At 44.7% G+C, this 18,520-nt stretch overlaps 1 protein-coding gene across 2 annotated transcripts in view; it reads right to left on the bottom strand.

The window, feature by feature from the left end:
- APPL2 (adaptor protein, phosphotyrosine interacting with PH domain and leucine zipper 2) overlaps window positions 1-18,520 on the bottom strand; it is a 50,858-nt gene that overhangs the window by 2,540 nt on the left and 29,798 nt on the right. For both annotated transcript variants that reach the window (XM_073213777.1, XM_073213776.1), the window contains 11 exons: window positions 17,781-17,863; window positions 14,091-14,249; window positions 12,479-12,667; window positions 11,038-11,080; window positions 10,899-10,955; window positions 10,722-10,810; window positions 6,093-6,251; window positions 5,884-5,936; window positions 4,092-4,266; window positions 1,050-1,086; window positions 698-838 (listed from right to left, as the gene is read on the bottom strand). In XM_073213777.1, coding sequence (XP_073069878.1) covers window positions 698-838; window positions 1,050-1,086; window positions 4,092-4,266; window positions 5,884-5,936; window positions 6,093-6,251; window positions 10,722-10,810; window positions 10,899-10,955; window positions 11,038-11,080; window positions 12,479-12,667; window positions 14,091-14,249; window positions 17,781-17,863 — 1,185 coding nt within the window. The remainder of the gene's footprint in view (window positions 1-697; window positions 839-1,049; window positions 1,087-4,091; window positions 4,267-5,883; window positions 5,937-6,092; window positions 6,252-10,721; window positions 10,811-10,898; window positions 10,956-11,037; window positions 11,081-12,478; window positions 12,668-14,090; window positions 14,250-17,780; window positions 17,864-18,520) is intronic.

Genomic DNA, 18,520 nt, shown 5'->3' on the forward strand with positions numbered 1-18,520 from the left:
GAACAAAATGTGATTATGGAAGGACGATGAGGGAGGACACTGCTCAAGTCAGCATGGGTGTAGGAGACCCATCACACTGGGCTCTGCATAGTAGCACCACATGTCCTGGTTTCCTGTGGCCAATTTGTGCGTAAAAAAAAACAAACAGGTAAGTGAAAGCTGGAGTGACCAGGGTTTACAATTCTTAATGGGGTACGTTTTCCTCTCTCAACTTCTCAACTGTATTTAGCGACTGCCTGTTCAAACATGCAGTGGCAAATAGGTAATTGCTCAGAGGACTACTTTTGATTAAGTATCAAATGCAGTCACAAAGTTTTTCATACTAAACAAGACTAGGTATACTTTTCTGATGTCTGCTTCCTTGGTTTGCTCTCTTGAGACTAAATGTAAATAATAAATTTTGCTTTAATTTTAAAAAATTGTGGGGGGAACTGCTTTCAATGTTTCATGATCTCTCTACTAAACAAATTTATCTCCACATTAAAGTACTCCTTTATTTTGGTTGATACATACTTAAGGAAATTTTACTCCAGTTTTCTTTCAGTGGGGGGCCCCCATAAAGGTATTCATTTCTAAATTCTTCAGTGGGGACATGCAGAATAGTCAGCTAAATTTCCAGGGAGATGGTACCAAAAAAACCCTTTAAATATCTTTGGACTGAGATACTGTGGAATTTTAAGATGAAAAAAGTTAAGACCTTTTCGCCTTCTGAGTTGCTTTCAAAAATGTATGTGCTCAGAGATTCTCCACCTACGGACTCAGGCATGCGGACCACAAAGCCAACTAGTCTCTTGTTATCTTGATGAGCAGCGAACTGGGTGACACTGGCAAGTTCAAACTAGAAAAACAGGAATAACCCAAATATTACACAACACACTGATATTAAAAGACAGACAAGGTCATTCTCTGTGGAAAAGGTCATGAAAAAAGTGCACTAATAGTGGCAGTCATTTAATTTGGCAAACAAAGTTATGAAGTGACTTCTTTGTGTCAAGGGAGCTACGATTAAAAGAGTGATCACTAAAATTAGCGTGCCTGAGGATACTTACATTGGCCCTTGTCACTTGAGTCTGAGGATCAATCAACCTGAAAGTTTAAAAGATTCATTATATCGCAAATGCTGGATGCACTTACCATTCTTAGAAGAGTTTGTAGAAGTTCAGAATGAAATCACAAATACCCTCCAAGTAAGAAAATGCAGCACGTGGCTGAGGGTGAGGCGAGTGCGCTCCACCGGGAGCATGCGCCACGGTTCGATCTGTGTGGTTACAGCTTGGCATTTTTAATGGACAATTACAGCAAATAGAAAATTAATTTCACAATATTATTTAGTGCTTATCCAAAAAGGCAACATGATTCTCTAGTTCTGCTGTATAATATGGATGGATTATACTCTGTATATCCTCCTTCTCAACATACATTTATTGATTATTGCCTATTTCCCTTGAAGTGTTGGATCAACTGATTCTTCTAAGTTTAACAATTTTTTTTTAAAAATGGGGTGGGTATGGGAGAATAGTGAATGGATTTTAAAACTATTCCACATTAGTTTGGCTGTAGGGGAGTAACATTTAAGAAGATATTCTGGGTACATTTTGTAACAATTTAAGTGCTGTCTAATCACGATACATCTGGGAAAATAAACTACATTAAAGAATATATTGCTATCTTATAAATTTCTAATTTCTAACACATGGTATTACATATTTAAATTACTGATTTGGTCTTAGTTTTTTAATTTTGTATTCTCCTTGTTAAAAAAAATGGTTATAATTCCATTTATATGAAATATCCAGAACTCAAGACAGCAAGATTACTGTGTAGTTAATGGCTAAAAGGGCTGGGTTGGTTGGGAGTCAAAAGGAGTGACTGCTAATGGGCATGGGGTTTCTTTGGGAGTTGATGAAAATGTTCTAAACTGTTTGGGGTGATGGTTGCCCAACTCTGAATATATCAAAAACACCACTTCAACATTGGGGAATATTAAGTTATATCTCAATAAGAGGTTACCCTCAAAAATGGTTAGACAATTTGAAATACATGCAGTTACACTTACTAAATAAAAGCATGGGATTTATAATCAGGGTACAGGATTGAATTCTGAGCTGGCTACTTGCTTTGTGATCTTGTACAAGTCACCCTGACTTCTCTCAACTGCCTTGTCTGTAACACTGGGATAAGAACACCCACTTCAGAGAAATGGTAAGGTACTGAGAAAGTGTACATGGAATTTTAAGTAAATTACAAAGCTAATTAAATGTCATTTTTGTCCCTATTGAATATGGATTAAATGATTTTAAAAATAAACATCATAAACAATTTCAAGTTGGAATACATTTTATTGAGGTACTGTTGATACAGAATATTATACTGGTTTCAGGTGTAGCAAGTGGTTCAGTTATATGCAGTGAAATGTTTGAGATAACTTTATTAGGTATTTGGTAAAATTTTTCTGCAAATACAAACTTAAAACATGCATATTATATTTTGTGAATAACTTTTAAGTTTGCTGTCTAAATCAGGTAGCCTGGATTTGCCTCTTAAGATCTGATTTTCTGTGTGATTTCTAAATAGTGTCAAAACAGGAATTCTACTTCAAGTATGTATGTATATTGTGGTAAAAATACACCTAATATAAAATTTACCATCGACACTTAGTACACTGACAATGTTGTATAACCATTACCACTATCTTAGTTCCAGAACATCTTCACCACTCCGGAAGGAAACTCCATACCCATCAAGCAGTCACTCCACATTCCTCCTTCCTTTCAGATTTTAGTGACCATTAATCTGCTGTCTGTCTCTACGGATTTGCCTGTTCTGGGTATGTCATGTAAGTGATCATACACTACTTGTCTTTTTGTGTCTGTCTGCCTTCTTTCACCTAGCATAATGTTTTCAAGGTTCACCCACATTGAAGCAGGTACCAATACTTTATTCCTTTAAGGCTGAGTAATATTCTACTGTATGTATATACCATATTTTGTTATCTATTCATTTGTTGATGGACATCAAGATTGTCCCCACCTTTTGGCTACTGTGAATAGCACTATTATGAACACTTGTGTCTACAAGTTTTTATTTGAACACTTACTTTCAGTTCTTTTGGGTATCTACCCAGGAGTGGAAATCTACGTTTCACTTACGGAGGAGCCGCCAAACTGACATTCACAATGGCTGAACCATTTTTACGTTTCCACCAGCAATGGGTTCCAGTTTCTTGGGATAGGGTTATGTTCATTTTATAGCTTAAGAAACTGAGGCACAGAGGTCATAAAACTTGCCCAAGGTCATAAAACTAATAAATGTAACAGCCAGGAATAAACCTAGATATTTTGGCTCTACAGCAGTGCTGCTATTTCAGTGGGAAACATAATTAAAATTTTTTTAGCAGCCACATTTTAAAAAGTGACAGGTGAAATTAATATACTTTTACCTAAGGGATCTAAAATAGTGCCAGCTGGACATATTAATATAAAAGTTAATCGAAATGTTTTGCATTCTGAGGGGTAGTATAAGAGCCAGAAATTCGGTATGTATTTTACACTTAAAACATAATTCAGACTAGTTATATTTCAAATACTACATGTGGCTACAGTACTGGATAGTGCAACTCTTAATAAAGCTTTCGCTAACCATGTCTTGACAGTCATTTGCCATCATTTATATGGATCTTATTACCTGAAACCCTAAGTCTGTAGTTAACATTCCTTGGCTTCTTTATTTTCACCCCAACAAATATTAATCAGATTTTCCTTGGTCTAGTGACCTTAGGGAAGCTCATGTTCTGGTTTCACTGTTGTTTATTTTCACAAATATTACCCTCAGAAATGAAATACAAAAAGCCTTCCATTTTTAGGTTGAGGTATAGACAGAAACTCTTGAGAGATACTATCACTTCCTGCCTTTAAGGGACCATCTTCAATCTATTTTATGTAACTGAGATGTAAAAAGGAATAGAACAGAAATAAGAGTATCATCTTCACTTAATCCAATCAAATATTCTGTAAGAACATTCTAGATGGGTAAATGTGCCTTAGAAGAAGAATCAGACGTAGCGGTGAGAGTCTGAAAATGACACAGTGTACCTCAGAGTTTGGCTGGTGACCATCAGATGGGTTTCTGTCATGCGGAAGATGTTGTGAATAGCCCGGGCAGCCAGTACTTGTCTCATCGCTTCATAGATCACTTCAGTAGTACTGTCTGTTTTGACTGCCATTGATCCCAAAAATCGAACTATAAACATCTGTTGTAAAAGGGAATCTGCAAAAAAGCATTTTCTGCTCAAGATGACATCCACTTCCTGCTGCTGATCTGCATACCAGTGGCACATATGCTGGTCTGAGAAGAGGCTGAAGACTCCAGGCTTGGCTTGGTTTCTGTGGAGGGCTTTCTACTAAACTTCTCCACAATGCTTTTACAGACCTCACGCTGCCAAAGCTCTGGATCTCCTGTTGTCCATATTTGTTCTCTGGAGCTACATTAGACTAGAAAAGTACCTCTTTTTCTTCATATATAAAATGAAATGGTGGTAACCAGATGAAAACCTTTCTAGCACTAAATCTCTAGATGACAGGTGGCAGTATATGCATCTTTTTTCTGAAAATGAGAGCTTTTCCACTAGACAATAGAAAACTTGTTACTTTGCCCAGTATTAGAGTTCTCTTGAAGAAGATGTATTTGGAAAAAAGTAAGATCTGATGTTGGGTGTCATTCAATTCATACACATTATTTACTACTAAAGGGCAGTGATGATATTTCATAAACTAATGGAGATCTCAAACTAAAATAATTCACTTCTTTGATTCTAGTTAATTGCCAGTATTGGCTTCTTGATAATGGCACATAAGCTGACAAAACTGAATTACAGCACCTGTAACTGGAAGATCATGAAGGTTCAAAGGCCTCTTTTTTTCTGTAAGAACAGTAATTCACTTACCCACCCTTTTAAACTAAAAAGCCTACTTTTTCCCTCACTTGCCCTCCAGTATCCCTGCTCCTGCAAATAGCTTAAGGGCCAAAAAATTTATTAGGAAATGAACTGATGTTACACATGGTTACTCCATTATGAAGATGGTGTTTCTTAGTTAGAAAGCCCCCTATAGACTGTTCACAAACAGCAATGGACTCCATGAGAGGCCACTGGGGTAAAGTGACCAGTCAGCTTTGAGGCTGTTAGTTTTCTGCCTAAAGCTGTTAGGAGTACCAGTTCCCAAGTCCCACTTCTAAATTTAAAAGTGTGGCATTTCATTCTAATGACATTCTCAGGCTTCAGTCACAAAGCTGTGTTAAAATGAAGTCTTGCCAGCACTTCAATCTTCTATATTGCCCTGGCCAGGGACTCAAGTTCTGCTCCCTGGAGTAGTAGGTTATGGTCAACTCTACTGAGTATGTTATTATGAACTATACAGAGGTAAATCAGATACAAAAATCTGAATTTTAACAAAAGCCACTTAATCATGTCATCTTCAAATTCAAGAATGAGTTATTTGTACTTTGGATTTTCTAAGATGATAGAGCATATTTATGACTCACCCAGTCGACATGTTAATGTGACCATTTTATCCTCTTGGAATTTGTAGTAATTTGATACCTTATTTGGATTGGCAACATTTCTATGCTGGAGCTACAAAAAGGGTATAAGTGTGCCTAATGGAGCAACAGCTGTAGAAAATCTGTTAGCTGCCCGTCAAGATTTTTTCCTTAGACCTGCCCTGACTCCATGTGTCATAGTGAATCTTCAGAGAACAATACATCTATGGGTCATAATTTCAATGCATATTTTCAGTCACAGCTCTCTAGAACATGACTTACATTATTTTAATGGACCTGGTCATTCTGTGCAGGGGAAAGAATAAACACACCAAACTAGCCACTTACCTTCTGCTTCTGGAAATGTGTCATCCTCAGTTTCACCAAAAGGGTTGATCCGCCTAGGGGAACAGCCAGAGTCAGTCATGACGGCTTCAGCTACATGGACTCAACACTTGAACTCTCGTCAGAATGGCAACAATCTTTGGAGGTGGATAGGGACACAGATGTCAAGTTTATTTTCCTTTCTCCCAGAGATAACCTCCCTGAGCCCATACCTGCTTCCTCTATTCTGATCAAGGAACTCCGTAGCAGGAAGGACAATATCAAATTGAATAGGCGTTCCAGGGGCGATCAGCTGTTCGGCTTCAGGTATACTGACGGTTGCTTTGGGAACAGTCTTGTCATTTTCCATCTCTGAATTTTTCAGGTTCTCGCTGCAGTACACAATGGGAGGGGGAAAATCAGAACCCTTTTAACCTGATACCTTTACAATAAAGTAAATACATGCTGAATGCTGACATGATTTTTACAAATAGATAAGGGAGAATATTTCAATAAATCCTTCCACCTGTTCCACAAATAGACCTTTGTAAAACATTCATGTACTTGGTTAAACTCTATCTCCCCAAAACCTATAGTTAACCCTGCTGCACAGCATTCTGCATTGTATTACGCTCCTTACTACATTACCTGCTGATTTTTGGTTTCTTTCTTCATCCCCGTGAGACAAGTTTCTGAGGGCAGGGGCTATAGCTAAATTTCTGGGTACATAGTTGGCAGTCAAAATGTTAACTCAATAATATACCCTGGCCTAGCATTCCATTACAGCCTGGCTCTAATTTCTACTGAGCACCTCTCTCTCCATTAACGCACTTTCCACTAGCTGCATCAAACACCCTATGTTTTTCCTTGTTTCTGCATCCATCCCAACTCCACCACTCACCCAACTCTCACCCATACTTGAAACGGCTCAAATTCCTATTCATCCGCTCAGCCTGTGGAGAGAGCCTGGCCCCCTCCCTCCTCTGCACTCCCGTGGTTCTTCTTGGTCCCCGGGGCGGTCTTGCACCTCCGTGTGCCTCCTGAGCTTTGCGCTGGGCCACACGCTGCTACTGAAATCATGGGCATGTAAAAGTAGACAACTGTCTGCACAGTGATCAGGTGTGTGCCACTATGTTTCTCCTCTGTGTCAGAATGCTGTAATTTAACTTAATATTTTTATATTAAAATTTCTTCCCAGCTTAGTGTAAATTCCTCTGGGCAAAAAATGTCAGTGTTTTGATTTCATACATTGTTTAGACCATAAAAAGGCTCTCAAATTCTTTGTTCATTTGATGTTTTGTATATGACTATTTTCTTATTTCTCAAGTATGTCTGCAACTGATTATACTGTATAGAACTACAATAGACATTTGATGAATGAGCATACCGGATGGAAAGAAACACAACAGACAGGATGGTGGACAGTCACACACTGGCTCAGTAACCCAAGGGGAGAATCACACCTGCTATTTTATGTCTTTAAGAGAGGGGCATGATTTAGGAAGTGGGAAGCACTGGAGGAAGCGATGAGTACAAGCTGAAAGGGGAGAAAGTACGTCCAAGATTCTGGCTCCCCAAAGGGCCTAAGGGAAGATAACATAACAAAGATAGGAGGCCAGGCAGTAGAGGGCAGTATCACCATCAGGCGAGGTCTGGACTGGATGCTACAGCAGAGGAAGCCACTGAAGCCTCCTTGAACAACAGGAGTGACAGGAGAGGCATTGCCTCTAATCGCCATGCCGTCCACTAATGGACACTGAGCATCGTCCCACTCGATCTCTCAAACCACCTGACACAGACTTCTCGAAACTCTTCCTGCTTGGTTCCTTCTGAAACCACTTCTCTTGATGCTTCAGTGTCTTTTGCAGGCTCCTCCTCCTCTACTCCAAATGGGGGAGTTCTTTTAGGGTTCTGTCCTGGGCCCCAGGTCTTCTCCCTGTACACTCTCTCCCTAGATGATTTCTTCCACTGCCATTTCCATGCTGATGAGTTCCTGATTCACATTTGGCCAAGACATTTTCTTTGTGCTCCAGATTTGTACCAGCAGTGATCTACTTCACAACTCACTGGGATGTTTCATGGGCCTCTCAAACTTACTATGTCTGAAAGCGAACTCTTGAAACCCACTACCAATTCCTTGTCATCTCTCTAAATACCACCACCATCTGCCCAGGTGCTCAACCCAGACTGTGGACATGCTTTGATTTGTCCTTTTCCTTCCACTCCACATCTAGTGATTCACAAGTCTTAGAGATTCTGCCTGCAAGCAAGTCCCAAATCCACTTACTTTTCATCTCCTCTGCCATGAGCCTGGCTTACACAGCTACCATCTCACCCAGGCCGCTGCTACGGGCTCCTAACTAGATCCCCACCTGCCCAGCTCTGTGTTCCGTGTCCTGCACAGTTGCCAGAGCTGAGCTGGAAGATGTAAAATGGATCACCTCTCTCTCTGCACACACTGAACACCCCCCTCCCAAAAGCCTTCCACTGCTCCCCAAACTCCTGACCATGATCTGTCCTTGTCTACCTCTCCCCAACCCCATCTTGCTCCACAATCCCCCTCAGCCTCCTACTGGTCCCCTTTCAGTTCTTCAAACACACTAAACTCTTTTCTGCCTTACAGCCTCCGTAACTGCTACCGGGGATGAGCCATCTGTGCCTCTTTGTAAGCTGGGCACTTGTCTTTCACTTCTCAGTTTAAATATTATCTCCACAGACAGGCCCTTCAGAGGTCCTGCTTTTAACATCAGAACCCTCGCCTTTAACATCAGAACCCTCGCCTTTAACATCATCAGGCTTTTCTTCATTTTAACCAAGTATTTGTTTACCTTCTGCCTGTTTTCCCCATGAGTCTGTTAACTTTCATGGCCACACCCAGTGCCTGGACACAGAGCAGGTACTCAACAAACATTTGCTGAATAGCTGGATAAGTGCATGAACTTTAGATCTACACGAACTGCAGAATAAGGGGAGGCCACACAGTATTTGCTTAGAAGTGAATGACGGCCTGTCATTTCCAAAGAACACAGTTTCTCTTCCCCCATTGCCATCAAAATATGTCTTTGTTCTTAATGAGTTGACCTTAGGAGAGAAAGTACACCCTCCCCTCCATGGCTCTGGGACCATGTGTCACATCTGTCACCCTTTCAATCTCTGGGTTGATTCATCTGGCTGGCTGGCTAGTGTCATTTATTTTCAGAGGTTCTCCTGTGTTGCTCCTATGGGTCCTTGCTAAGAACGTGATTTACTTATTCTAGACCAGAGAGAAAAATCAGTTACTGAAAACTTTTTTAGAAAACCAATCACACTTTCTAATTACTAACACTAATTAAATTATACATCAGCATCTTAGAAAGATTGCCTATTAGAGCTCAAGGGGCCTTGGAAGTTGTCTAGTTTCTCATCTTCCATCACAAAATTGAGGAGACAGAGGCCCAGAGAGTTGACTCATTCACTCATGGACATCGAGCCGCGCTCAAGGCGCAGCTGTTACCAGAAGGCCTCCTGAGGCGGGTGTTCTCCACTGTGCTCAGCTACCTTTTTTGTAGCTTTACAAAGAGCAGACAGGGACACATACCTAGGACAGGGCTCACAGATAAGCTCCATGGCGGATCTTTATTTCCATTCTCATTCACACAGCACTTTACTTAGAGCTGCACTTAATAAACATGCTACGTGTGCGAACCGTTACATGCTTACATTACAGCACTCCGACTTGTTGCCTCTTCCCCATTTTTATTACCTTTGTTCAGGTTCTCATGGTCTCTTTCCAGCTGCCATGACAGCAGCTCCCTGCTGCGCCCCACTGCGCCTCCCTTCTCCCTGCCGTGTGCCGTCCCGTCTGTCCTGCACAGGCTGCAGAACAATCTACCCGCACCAGTTCTCACCGTGCCACCCTTTTCTCAAAGCCTCTGGTTCTGCTCCACTGCTGCTAACACCTAAACAAGGCAGCTCATTCTTTCACAATCCGGCTCAAGACTGTTCTCTGGCCTTGTCTAGAACTGCTCCTTCTCAGGGACCCAGGGCAGGCGCGTGAACACTGGCTCCACACTGCACAGCATGGAGACCCTGGCAAGTTACTTAACCACTCAGAGCTTTCTGGCCACTTTCTCCTGGAGTCATCAGGTGATTCCTGTAGAACATTTAATGGGGTTCTTTCTACCATGCCACTAAAAGATGGACCCCAAATATGGTCCTAATGTTAATCTGCCTTTTGATGCCGTGCTTTCATTAGCATAACAAGTAATTCAGCCTTCTATTACTTAAGCAAACAGAAACTCCCAGTAAGACAAAAGGTGGCATTCCTGGAATAAATCCTAAAGCAGTATTCAACACAAGAGAAAAGCTACATGCATAAAAATGTTTACTATAAATGATAACAGCAAACAAAGGGAGACAACCTAAATATTCAATAGCTAATAATAAAGATGATGGAATAGTGTAATTATTAAAGGGAACAATTTTGAGAAATATGTGAAAATTCAAAATAAACACGTGTAAATATCAGTATGTGTACAAATAAGGCCTGAGCCTTTATGGACACATAAAGGGTGATTTTGTCTCTTATTTAAAAAAATTTTTGTTCTGGTTCTCTGACTGTTGATGCCGACAGAAAACGTAAGCAGAACTCCCAGGTACAGAGGCTCCCGAGGTGAGTCCTTGCTCGGACTGCAGGGGTGGGAGGACGTGGGCACTGCAGTCGGACAGCTCTGAGTCCCAGTTTGGCTTCTCATCTGTGGTGTGAACATGGGCAAAATGTTTAACCTTTTCTAGCCACAACAGCTGTTTCTGTAGAACAGACCTGACATTACCCTTGAGTGGTTTATGAGGATGAAAGAAGTTTTCCACTGTTTTTTAGTTACCTGGGGCATGGGCTTTCTTGCTTTTTTCCCAAACTTGTAATGGGAGTCACAGCTTGGAGAGCCTTCTGATTCAACTTGATGGCAAAAGCCTAAAAATCCACAAAGAAGACCCGCTCAGGCCCAGGAGGCAGACGCTTCCATTTCAGACTGAGCCAAGGGCTGAGTGTAGGTAATTACCTCTGGGTCGTCGGTCAGGTAGATCTGTCTGGAGATGTTGTTTATTGCGCATATCCACTGTACAGGACATTAAAAAAACCGATGAATCCCAAAGTCACCCACTCGACTAGGAAAGAAGCGCAACGAACAAAATCCTTACCTCTTCATTTTCCTTTCGGCTTTCTGCCTGCAGGATGATTCCCCTGAAATAAAGTGCATCCAAGTAAGTGCTTCCCAGATCTCAGCGACTAAGGATCATCCTGCACAGAGCGAACTCAGCTGGGGTCCGGAGGGCAGGGCCAGGAGGCAGCATGAGGAGAAGGAGGCACGAGGGGGTTCTGGCCCTGGCTGCCCACTCACTGTGATCTGGGACAGATGCTTCCTCTCCCTGCACCTCAGCTTTCTCATCTATGATGAGCGGGATGGACTCAGACCTACCAGCCCGAGTCCATGAATTCAGCGTGGGCCAGCCTGTTGGCCACTCCTTGGTCCGAGGCAACCAGGACCCCAGCCCGGCCGCTCCTCCCATCCACACTCAGAGAAGGATTTAGCAGCCGTTTCTCCTCCCCAAGCTAGAGCATCTGCACGTGAAGGGCCCAGGAACAGGCGATGAGGACACAAATAACACTGCCATGCCTTCGTGAAAGCTTAACTCAGGAGACTCCATGTCTGCTAGTTCCTTTGATCCCGAAGCATCTTTGGGGAGCTGGGGACCACAGATTTTACCCCTATTTTCTCTCTGAGGAAACTGAGGCCCAGAATTCAGTGACTTCCTGGGACTATGACTAGAATCCAGGCATCCTCCTTCCTAGGTCATCTCCTATCGCCTGGTGGGAGGATGATGTCTAAAACTGAGCCCCAGCCTGGGAGAGGAGACGTGCCCACCCCTCCTGAATATGCTATCAAATCCAATCTCAGCTCGGAACCCCAACATGAAAAGCACACGCAGTGGAGTAGTCAGGACGGGGCAGGGGAGCTGTGAAGCACCTCTGGGCTCCGCACTCCTCAGAGCACAGTCTGGAACCACTGCTCTGAGAGGGGGTCCCACTGGGATGGGATCTACTCTCAAAGACTACAAGGCAGCCATCTTGGAAGCACGACCTCTTCTGGGCCCCTAAGGTACAGGGAGTCTGGGGAACGGCGCATTAAGGAATGACATGCTGCAGCTGAAGGTACTAGTCACATCTCCTGTTTCACTGGAGTGATGGCCTCCGCAGGCAGGTCTTCCTTACCTACTCTCCCTCACGCCTGCCCCACCATGACACAAACACCAGTGCTTGTTTAGGGGCAGGCGAGGAGTAGTCCCAGACTTTTTGGCCTGAGAATCTGTGCTGACAAACGGCTCCTACTCATTTAGGTCATCTCCTCTCCAAAGCCACAGACACATCCTCCCTGGGCCTCCTTCACTAAGGCGGGTTGGATCCCACATGGCTCACATGTGCTTGCTGACAGGGAACATGAAACATCCTCCTGGAAGGTCACCGCCACCCGGGCGGGGCCTCTCCAGGGTAGGGCTGGCACGTAGGCATGAGCTACAGGCTGCTGGCGGGGGCAGAGTCACTACACTGGTTCTCCTCCCAAATAAAACCTGGGTGGCATACGATTTTCCATTGGGAGTGGTGATCTGGAAGCAGTAGCGTCGGTCTTCACAGTCCACTGCCATCACCGAGCAGTTGTCCAGGTCCTGGATCAAGCCTCCAGCCACGGCTCCCCGGGGCTGACACATGAGATTCCCGCCTTGGATGAAGAAGTAAAGTCTCTCCCAGGTGGTGGTGACCAGCCCTGTTTTACTGTAAGGATTGTGTTTTCAAAGAGCCCATTAGTACTAGTAAGCATGAATGCACCTCAAGGTCTTGCTGCCTATTTTATGGGTATTGGTGGACACTTGAGAAATAATGTAATTCTTGATATTAAAGCAAAACTGCTTTGAAAGTAATTCAAGTGCAGAGTAGCACAAGAGGCACAATTTAGCTTGAATGACCTGGGAGATGATGGGTTCTGTGCACATGGGAGATGCCAGCTACAGTGTGTGGGCAGGAGGTGGCTACTCCCACTGAAGCCAGACTCTGACATCTACCTCATATCTGGAAACAGTGAGCTCATCACCATTAGGAGCTAAAAACTGGAAGCTCATTTCTCTAACACATGTCACTGAACTGCTCGAGATCTGGAGTCACCAGGGCCATCTTGGCTCGCAGCACACACACGCCTGGAGGAATTTACCAGTTTGAGGTTTGCTCTAACTGGATATTATTCTTGTTTTGTGGGCTGCTTACAAGAGGATAATCCAGAAACTGGCAAATAACACCAGAATCTTAGGAAGTTTTGTATTCATACAAACTAAAGGAGACAATTGGCTTGAGATCTAGTCTTATAGACCTTGAGGAACTCTACCCTGGTAAGAAAACAGCTGCCAATCCTCTTCCTTGAGCCTCCACTTGGGTGACATCAGATATATCTGCTTGATTTAGTATTTACTGAGTAGCAGCTATGTGCAAGGCACTAGGTTCCTGCTTCAATAATGATATTAATTTCCAAAAACTGGTAATAGCTACCATTTGAGTCCTTACTATTTGCTAGGGATGACCTCATTTAATCCTTGTAACAACTTTATGAAGCAGGTGCAATTATCACTCTGTACAGATGAAGCGACCCAGCCAGAGTGTCCGACTAAACCAAAGTCAGAATCTTCGGCACACCTGACAACAGCCTCCTCTGCTCTTAGACACAGTTAAATCGAATCATCCCTTCAACTCAAATGGTTTTTAAGACCTGAGCGTTAAGAATGTGATCCAGTCTTCGTGAACCTGTGACTCTGAGGGCTTGCTGGCCCTCAGACTCTGGCCTTGGTGGTGGGCCTCTATCACCGTTCCCACCTGTCAGAGGCCTGGGGGGACGTGCAGTGGTGGACTATTAGCTCTCAGTGGTCCCGGATGATGACAGGGCAGTCTATCTGCAAACGGCCATGGGGACCAGGGCCAGCGATGGCCAGTGCCCTGGAGCCCACACACACTGTGCCCTTCACTCACACAGCTGTTTCAAGGCCATCTCTCAGTGTTTGGGGCCTGGGCTCCGGAGGCTTCCCGTGTCCCTGTGGTAGGAGTTCCTTCCCAACCTCACCCACTCCACCCTTTAATGGGGCACTCGGCAGATGCTCTGCAGCTACTCCTTGGGAAAACAGCTTATTATAAAAACAGGCCCTGGTGCACTCACTTTCTAAGATTAAGGTAACCAGCCTTCTGGATGAGGTTCCTGTTTATCTGTGGTGTAGCCACATCGAAGTCTGGAGTGTAAACGGATTCATCAATAGAAAGTAGTTCTTGCTGCGACACCCGCATCTGCTCGGCCTCGGCTTCCAGTTCAACCTGAATGCTGGAGACAAAGCTGTCAGGTCAGTCATATGCTGCAGGCGAGCACTGCCGAGCAGCAGACAGCACAGCCTCCCCACTGCTTCCAGCCCCACACGGGGGGCTGCAGCCTCCATCGGGAAACTTGCCACCTCTAACTGAGGCCCCCAAGTCACAGGGACTCCAGGCTGTGTTACTGCAAGTGTTTATGTGACTGCTGTCTTAAAACAGAACACAAGGATACCACTGGATGATGCCTGAACCTGGCTAAACAATGCCTCTGCTGACAAAGGGTTTCCATGCTCAGAACTGCTGATGCAGACTTTGGGAGAAATGCTTTGATGAGCCCGTCGTCAAGGGCTGCATGTGCAGACGCCTATGAAAGGGCCAGAAAGGGAGGAAAGAGACAGCAGTCACTCCCACTGCCAGCCGCCGGTGGAGACAGCACAGGAGACAGCAGAACGACCAGGAGGCGGGACCGAGGTGCAGCCTCAGGGCCAAGGGCAATGCTGTGCCTTTTATGTCACCATACAATCGCGAGACTGCCACAGGCTGGCCAAGGGTACACATGAGGGCAAGTGGGCTGACGGCCAGGCCCTGGCTTTGTGTGCATGTGAGCTGAGGTGTGGAAAACCTGGGAGCTGTAGCTTCAAATAAACAGCTGCCCTTTCTCCCCACAAAGTGAGGCCTGAACAGCTGCCCCACCCAGAGGTGAGTGTCTTGGTTATAAAGCACTGAGTGGTCTGCCCAACATGGCCCACCCATCTGAGAAAGCAAACTGTAGAGGTGTTGTTCCACTTCTCTACTGTCAAGGACGTAAGACTGAATTTCATGTTGGAATCAGAAGGAACCTGGGAGGCCAACTAGTCCAGTGTTTCAGGATTGCAGTGAGTTCTTCAGGATTTCCTCTCAAAAAGGTTCTCTAATTAGGTTGACGTTTGGCGAGGTACACCCCATATGCTCCTTCTGCAGAGCAACACGTGCACTGCCTGGATCTGGTTTAATGCAGCTGAATGCAAGCAAAGTTAATCATGGCTTTTCTGACATGGGACTGACTGGGCACCCCACCACGGGGGCCTTAGGACAGGCAAGCTGGCGAGCAAGCCCCACTGGCTTAACCGGCTTGTCCCTGCCAAGGCTGGGAGAACGGAACGAGACAGACCGCAGGAGGTGGGAGGAGGAGCCACAAGTATACAACATCACGTAGGGTCTTAAGTTTCAGTGGGGAAGAATCCTCTCTGAGGACCTGATGGAAGGTAAGAATTGTCTCCCAGAAAAACACTCATGTGCACCGACATGACACCTTGCACATAACTTCGGGGAGTTTGTAGTGACTGCCCTTCCCCAACCCAGACAGACTCAGGTTCAAAAACTGACCTAGTCTAGGCTCCCAGGAACTCAAGGAACAGGGTAGAAAAGTGACTGTTTTCAATTTCTCTTCAAAGATTAAAAAAATATAAACCCAGCATGTTTCGTTAAGTATACATATACACTGGAAACGTTCATATATATATATATATATATATATATTGTAGGAACAGCAGAGGCTGCCAGGAAAAGAGGTAGGAGTGTATCACTGTGGGGTTAGGGATGAAAAAAAAGGCCCTGGCGCTGTGGGGTGGTGTGAAACGCCGCCCTGTCCAGGTTTAGATGGGGTTGGGACTGGGTTCTTAGACCCTGACACAGCAGAGCACCTGGGCATCCACCTGCCGGGGAAGGCGGGCTGAGCTCAGAGCCACTACCAGACCCTGAGGCCCTGCCCCTTGGCCTCCCTGGGCTGCCGGCTGCTGATGCAGCGGCAAAGCCACCTTCTGGTTGGAGAAGAGTGGCAGCATTTACCTACTCACCAATATAAGGCTGAAGTGATAGGAATATCAGAATTCTTAACTGAGTGCCTTAGCTATTTGAGCCAGCAGGTTCAAGCACTTCCAGGTTCAGCTGGGAACCCTGCCTGCTGGCTGTTGCCCCTGTAACAAAATAGGCCATGTCAGGCAGCAGTGGGACAACTCACAGGCCTGGACCCAGCCCCCGAGAGAAGGCTGTGAGCCAGCGCTTTAGTGACTGGGGCGTGGAATTAGTGGAACTGGTCCCACATTTTGGCTGCCTACTAATGGCTCACAGAAATGTTGACAAGGTGGGAAGACACAGGCTCTAGGATTTATACAAATAGTACCCACAGCATCTCAAAAATGAGCACAGATGTCCTGCCACCAGTAAAAAAAATCTAGCACACATGAAAAAAATCTGAAGCACAGAGACGGTTCTCCCAGAAACACAGAAAGCCATGAAGTTCCAGGAGATAAAGGAAGGTAAGAAAGAGACAGTGAGAGAAAGGGGAAAGGTTATGAAGGGACATTTTACTTTTTTTTTTTTTTTACTGCCTTCTTTTACTTTTCCTAACATTCCCAGGGACTAACAATCAAGTTAAAGGCAGGAAACTGAAATCTGACTTCATAAAGTGCTTTCTAGCGTCATTATAAATCCAACCTGCATCCTCACTGCTGCCAGTGATCAGGAGAAAAACAGCTTAGTGACTTTCAAGGTCATGCTTTCATAACCTACAGCTCTCCCCTTGTGCTATACGAACACCCAGCACTGGCTTTTCTTGGGACTTGTCATTTTCAGCATTTTAGGTAGACACCTACCTAAATAAATTCCACTAGTTGGCCCTCTTAAGGTATTCTGAAGTGCAATATCCTCAAGAAAATGGGCAATTTTCTCTTCATTTTTCCAAACTAAACCCTATACTCGTATTTCTATTTTGTATACGTACTTGCCAACGATATATTACACACACACACACACACACAGACATACTTCTAAACTCCAGAAATCACGACAAGTGCTCAAGGGACCACATCTGAGTGTTCATGAACCCAGCCTGGTGCTGGAGGTGCCCCAGAGCCTCCTGCCTCAATAACATGGACCCTGATGACAGGAGGCGAAGGGAGTCCAAGTGGCCACAGCACCAATAAATGTGGGCAGGACAGTCTAAAGAGATGATGTACTTTTTTCAGTGAGGATTTGTAAGGCTGACCTACAGTTTGTTACATTAATTTAAAAAGTCTTAACACCTGGTTTATCTATTATAAATTAAACGTGATGGTTTCCCAGAAAGTTGCAGTGCTCCTGGCTTCTAACCCCATTTGCTCGCAAAGGAAAAAGCAAAGCATTCTTTGAAATCCACAGCAAGTCTAACCTGGACTCATAAGCTTACAGCACGGGAAACTTGACTATTGATGGAGGGAGAGACCCTAGGAACCGGAACTGGGACTTTATAGGGAAGCACCCTGGTGGACACCTTAATCCTTTATGTATATACACTCTTCCAACACAGCGGATCAGACTCTGGGCTCCACACAAACCGGAACTGCAGTCTGCAGTCATCACTACCGTCAACCGCAGTATTCAGATAAAAATGGCATTGTTTTGGAGAGTTCACAGATGGATGGGCTCTGTGAGACCCTCTGCAGCCACAACCCGCCTCCACCTCCCAGAGACAGACTCAGAAGGAAAGGCAAAAGGCACAGAGGACCCAAAGTGGGAGCAGCGTTACCTTTGAACCATGTCTGCAACGGAGGATAAAAAGCTGTCCATACTATGGGAAAACATCTCTGCTCCCTTCTTAAAAAAGTTAATCTGAAAGACATAATTGTGATATTCTGAAAATTATCTAGGAAGGGTGATAGGTGAATTCAGTAAGTGCGAGGCTGCCAGCATGGGGGCAGTGGCACTGGCGGGCCAACCCCTCCCTGCTGGCAGCACAGCGTGGCACAGCGCCCCACCAGCTGAGTTCCCGCCAAAGCCCTGCGTGCGTCTGTAGCACAGGGATGGTGGAGCCCAACTACCTGGCTGAAAGGCCACGAATATCAGGAACAATCTTAAGTTTTTGGTACATATGAGCTGCATCAATAACTACTGATGTTATTATTTACATTGTTATCATCAGCCTTTTTCCTGTGTGAATTTTAGATGTGAATTTCTTGAGGGCAAGGAGGTCTTCTTCACCTTTGCATCTCCAGGGGCTAATCTGGCATGTGACAAATGACGTGCACACACCAGCCAGAAACAACAAGCACTTGATGCAGTGCAGCGTGAGCTTCTCAGAGAAGCCACCTGCCTGACCCCATCCACTGAGCCACAGGCTGGACAGACGGACAGATGGTGACTGGCTGGGGTACTAAAGACAGACAACTGGGCTAAGGAGCTTGCTTTATTCAAAGGTTTTTCTGACTCAGACATCAGCTTAAAGGAGACCACGTGAAGGGGCAGCAGAGGCCCAGCATGGCAGAGGTG

This window comes from Manis javanica, chromosome 10 (assembly GCF_040802235.1).
Source record: "Manis javanica isolate MJ-LG chromosome 10, MJ_LKY, whole genome shotgun sequence".
NCBI classification, from domain to species: domain Eukaryota; kingdom Metazoa; phylum Chordata; class Mammalia; order Pholidota; family Manidae; genus Manis; species Manis javanica.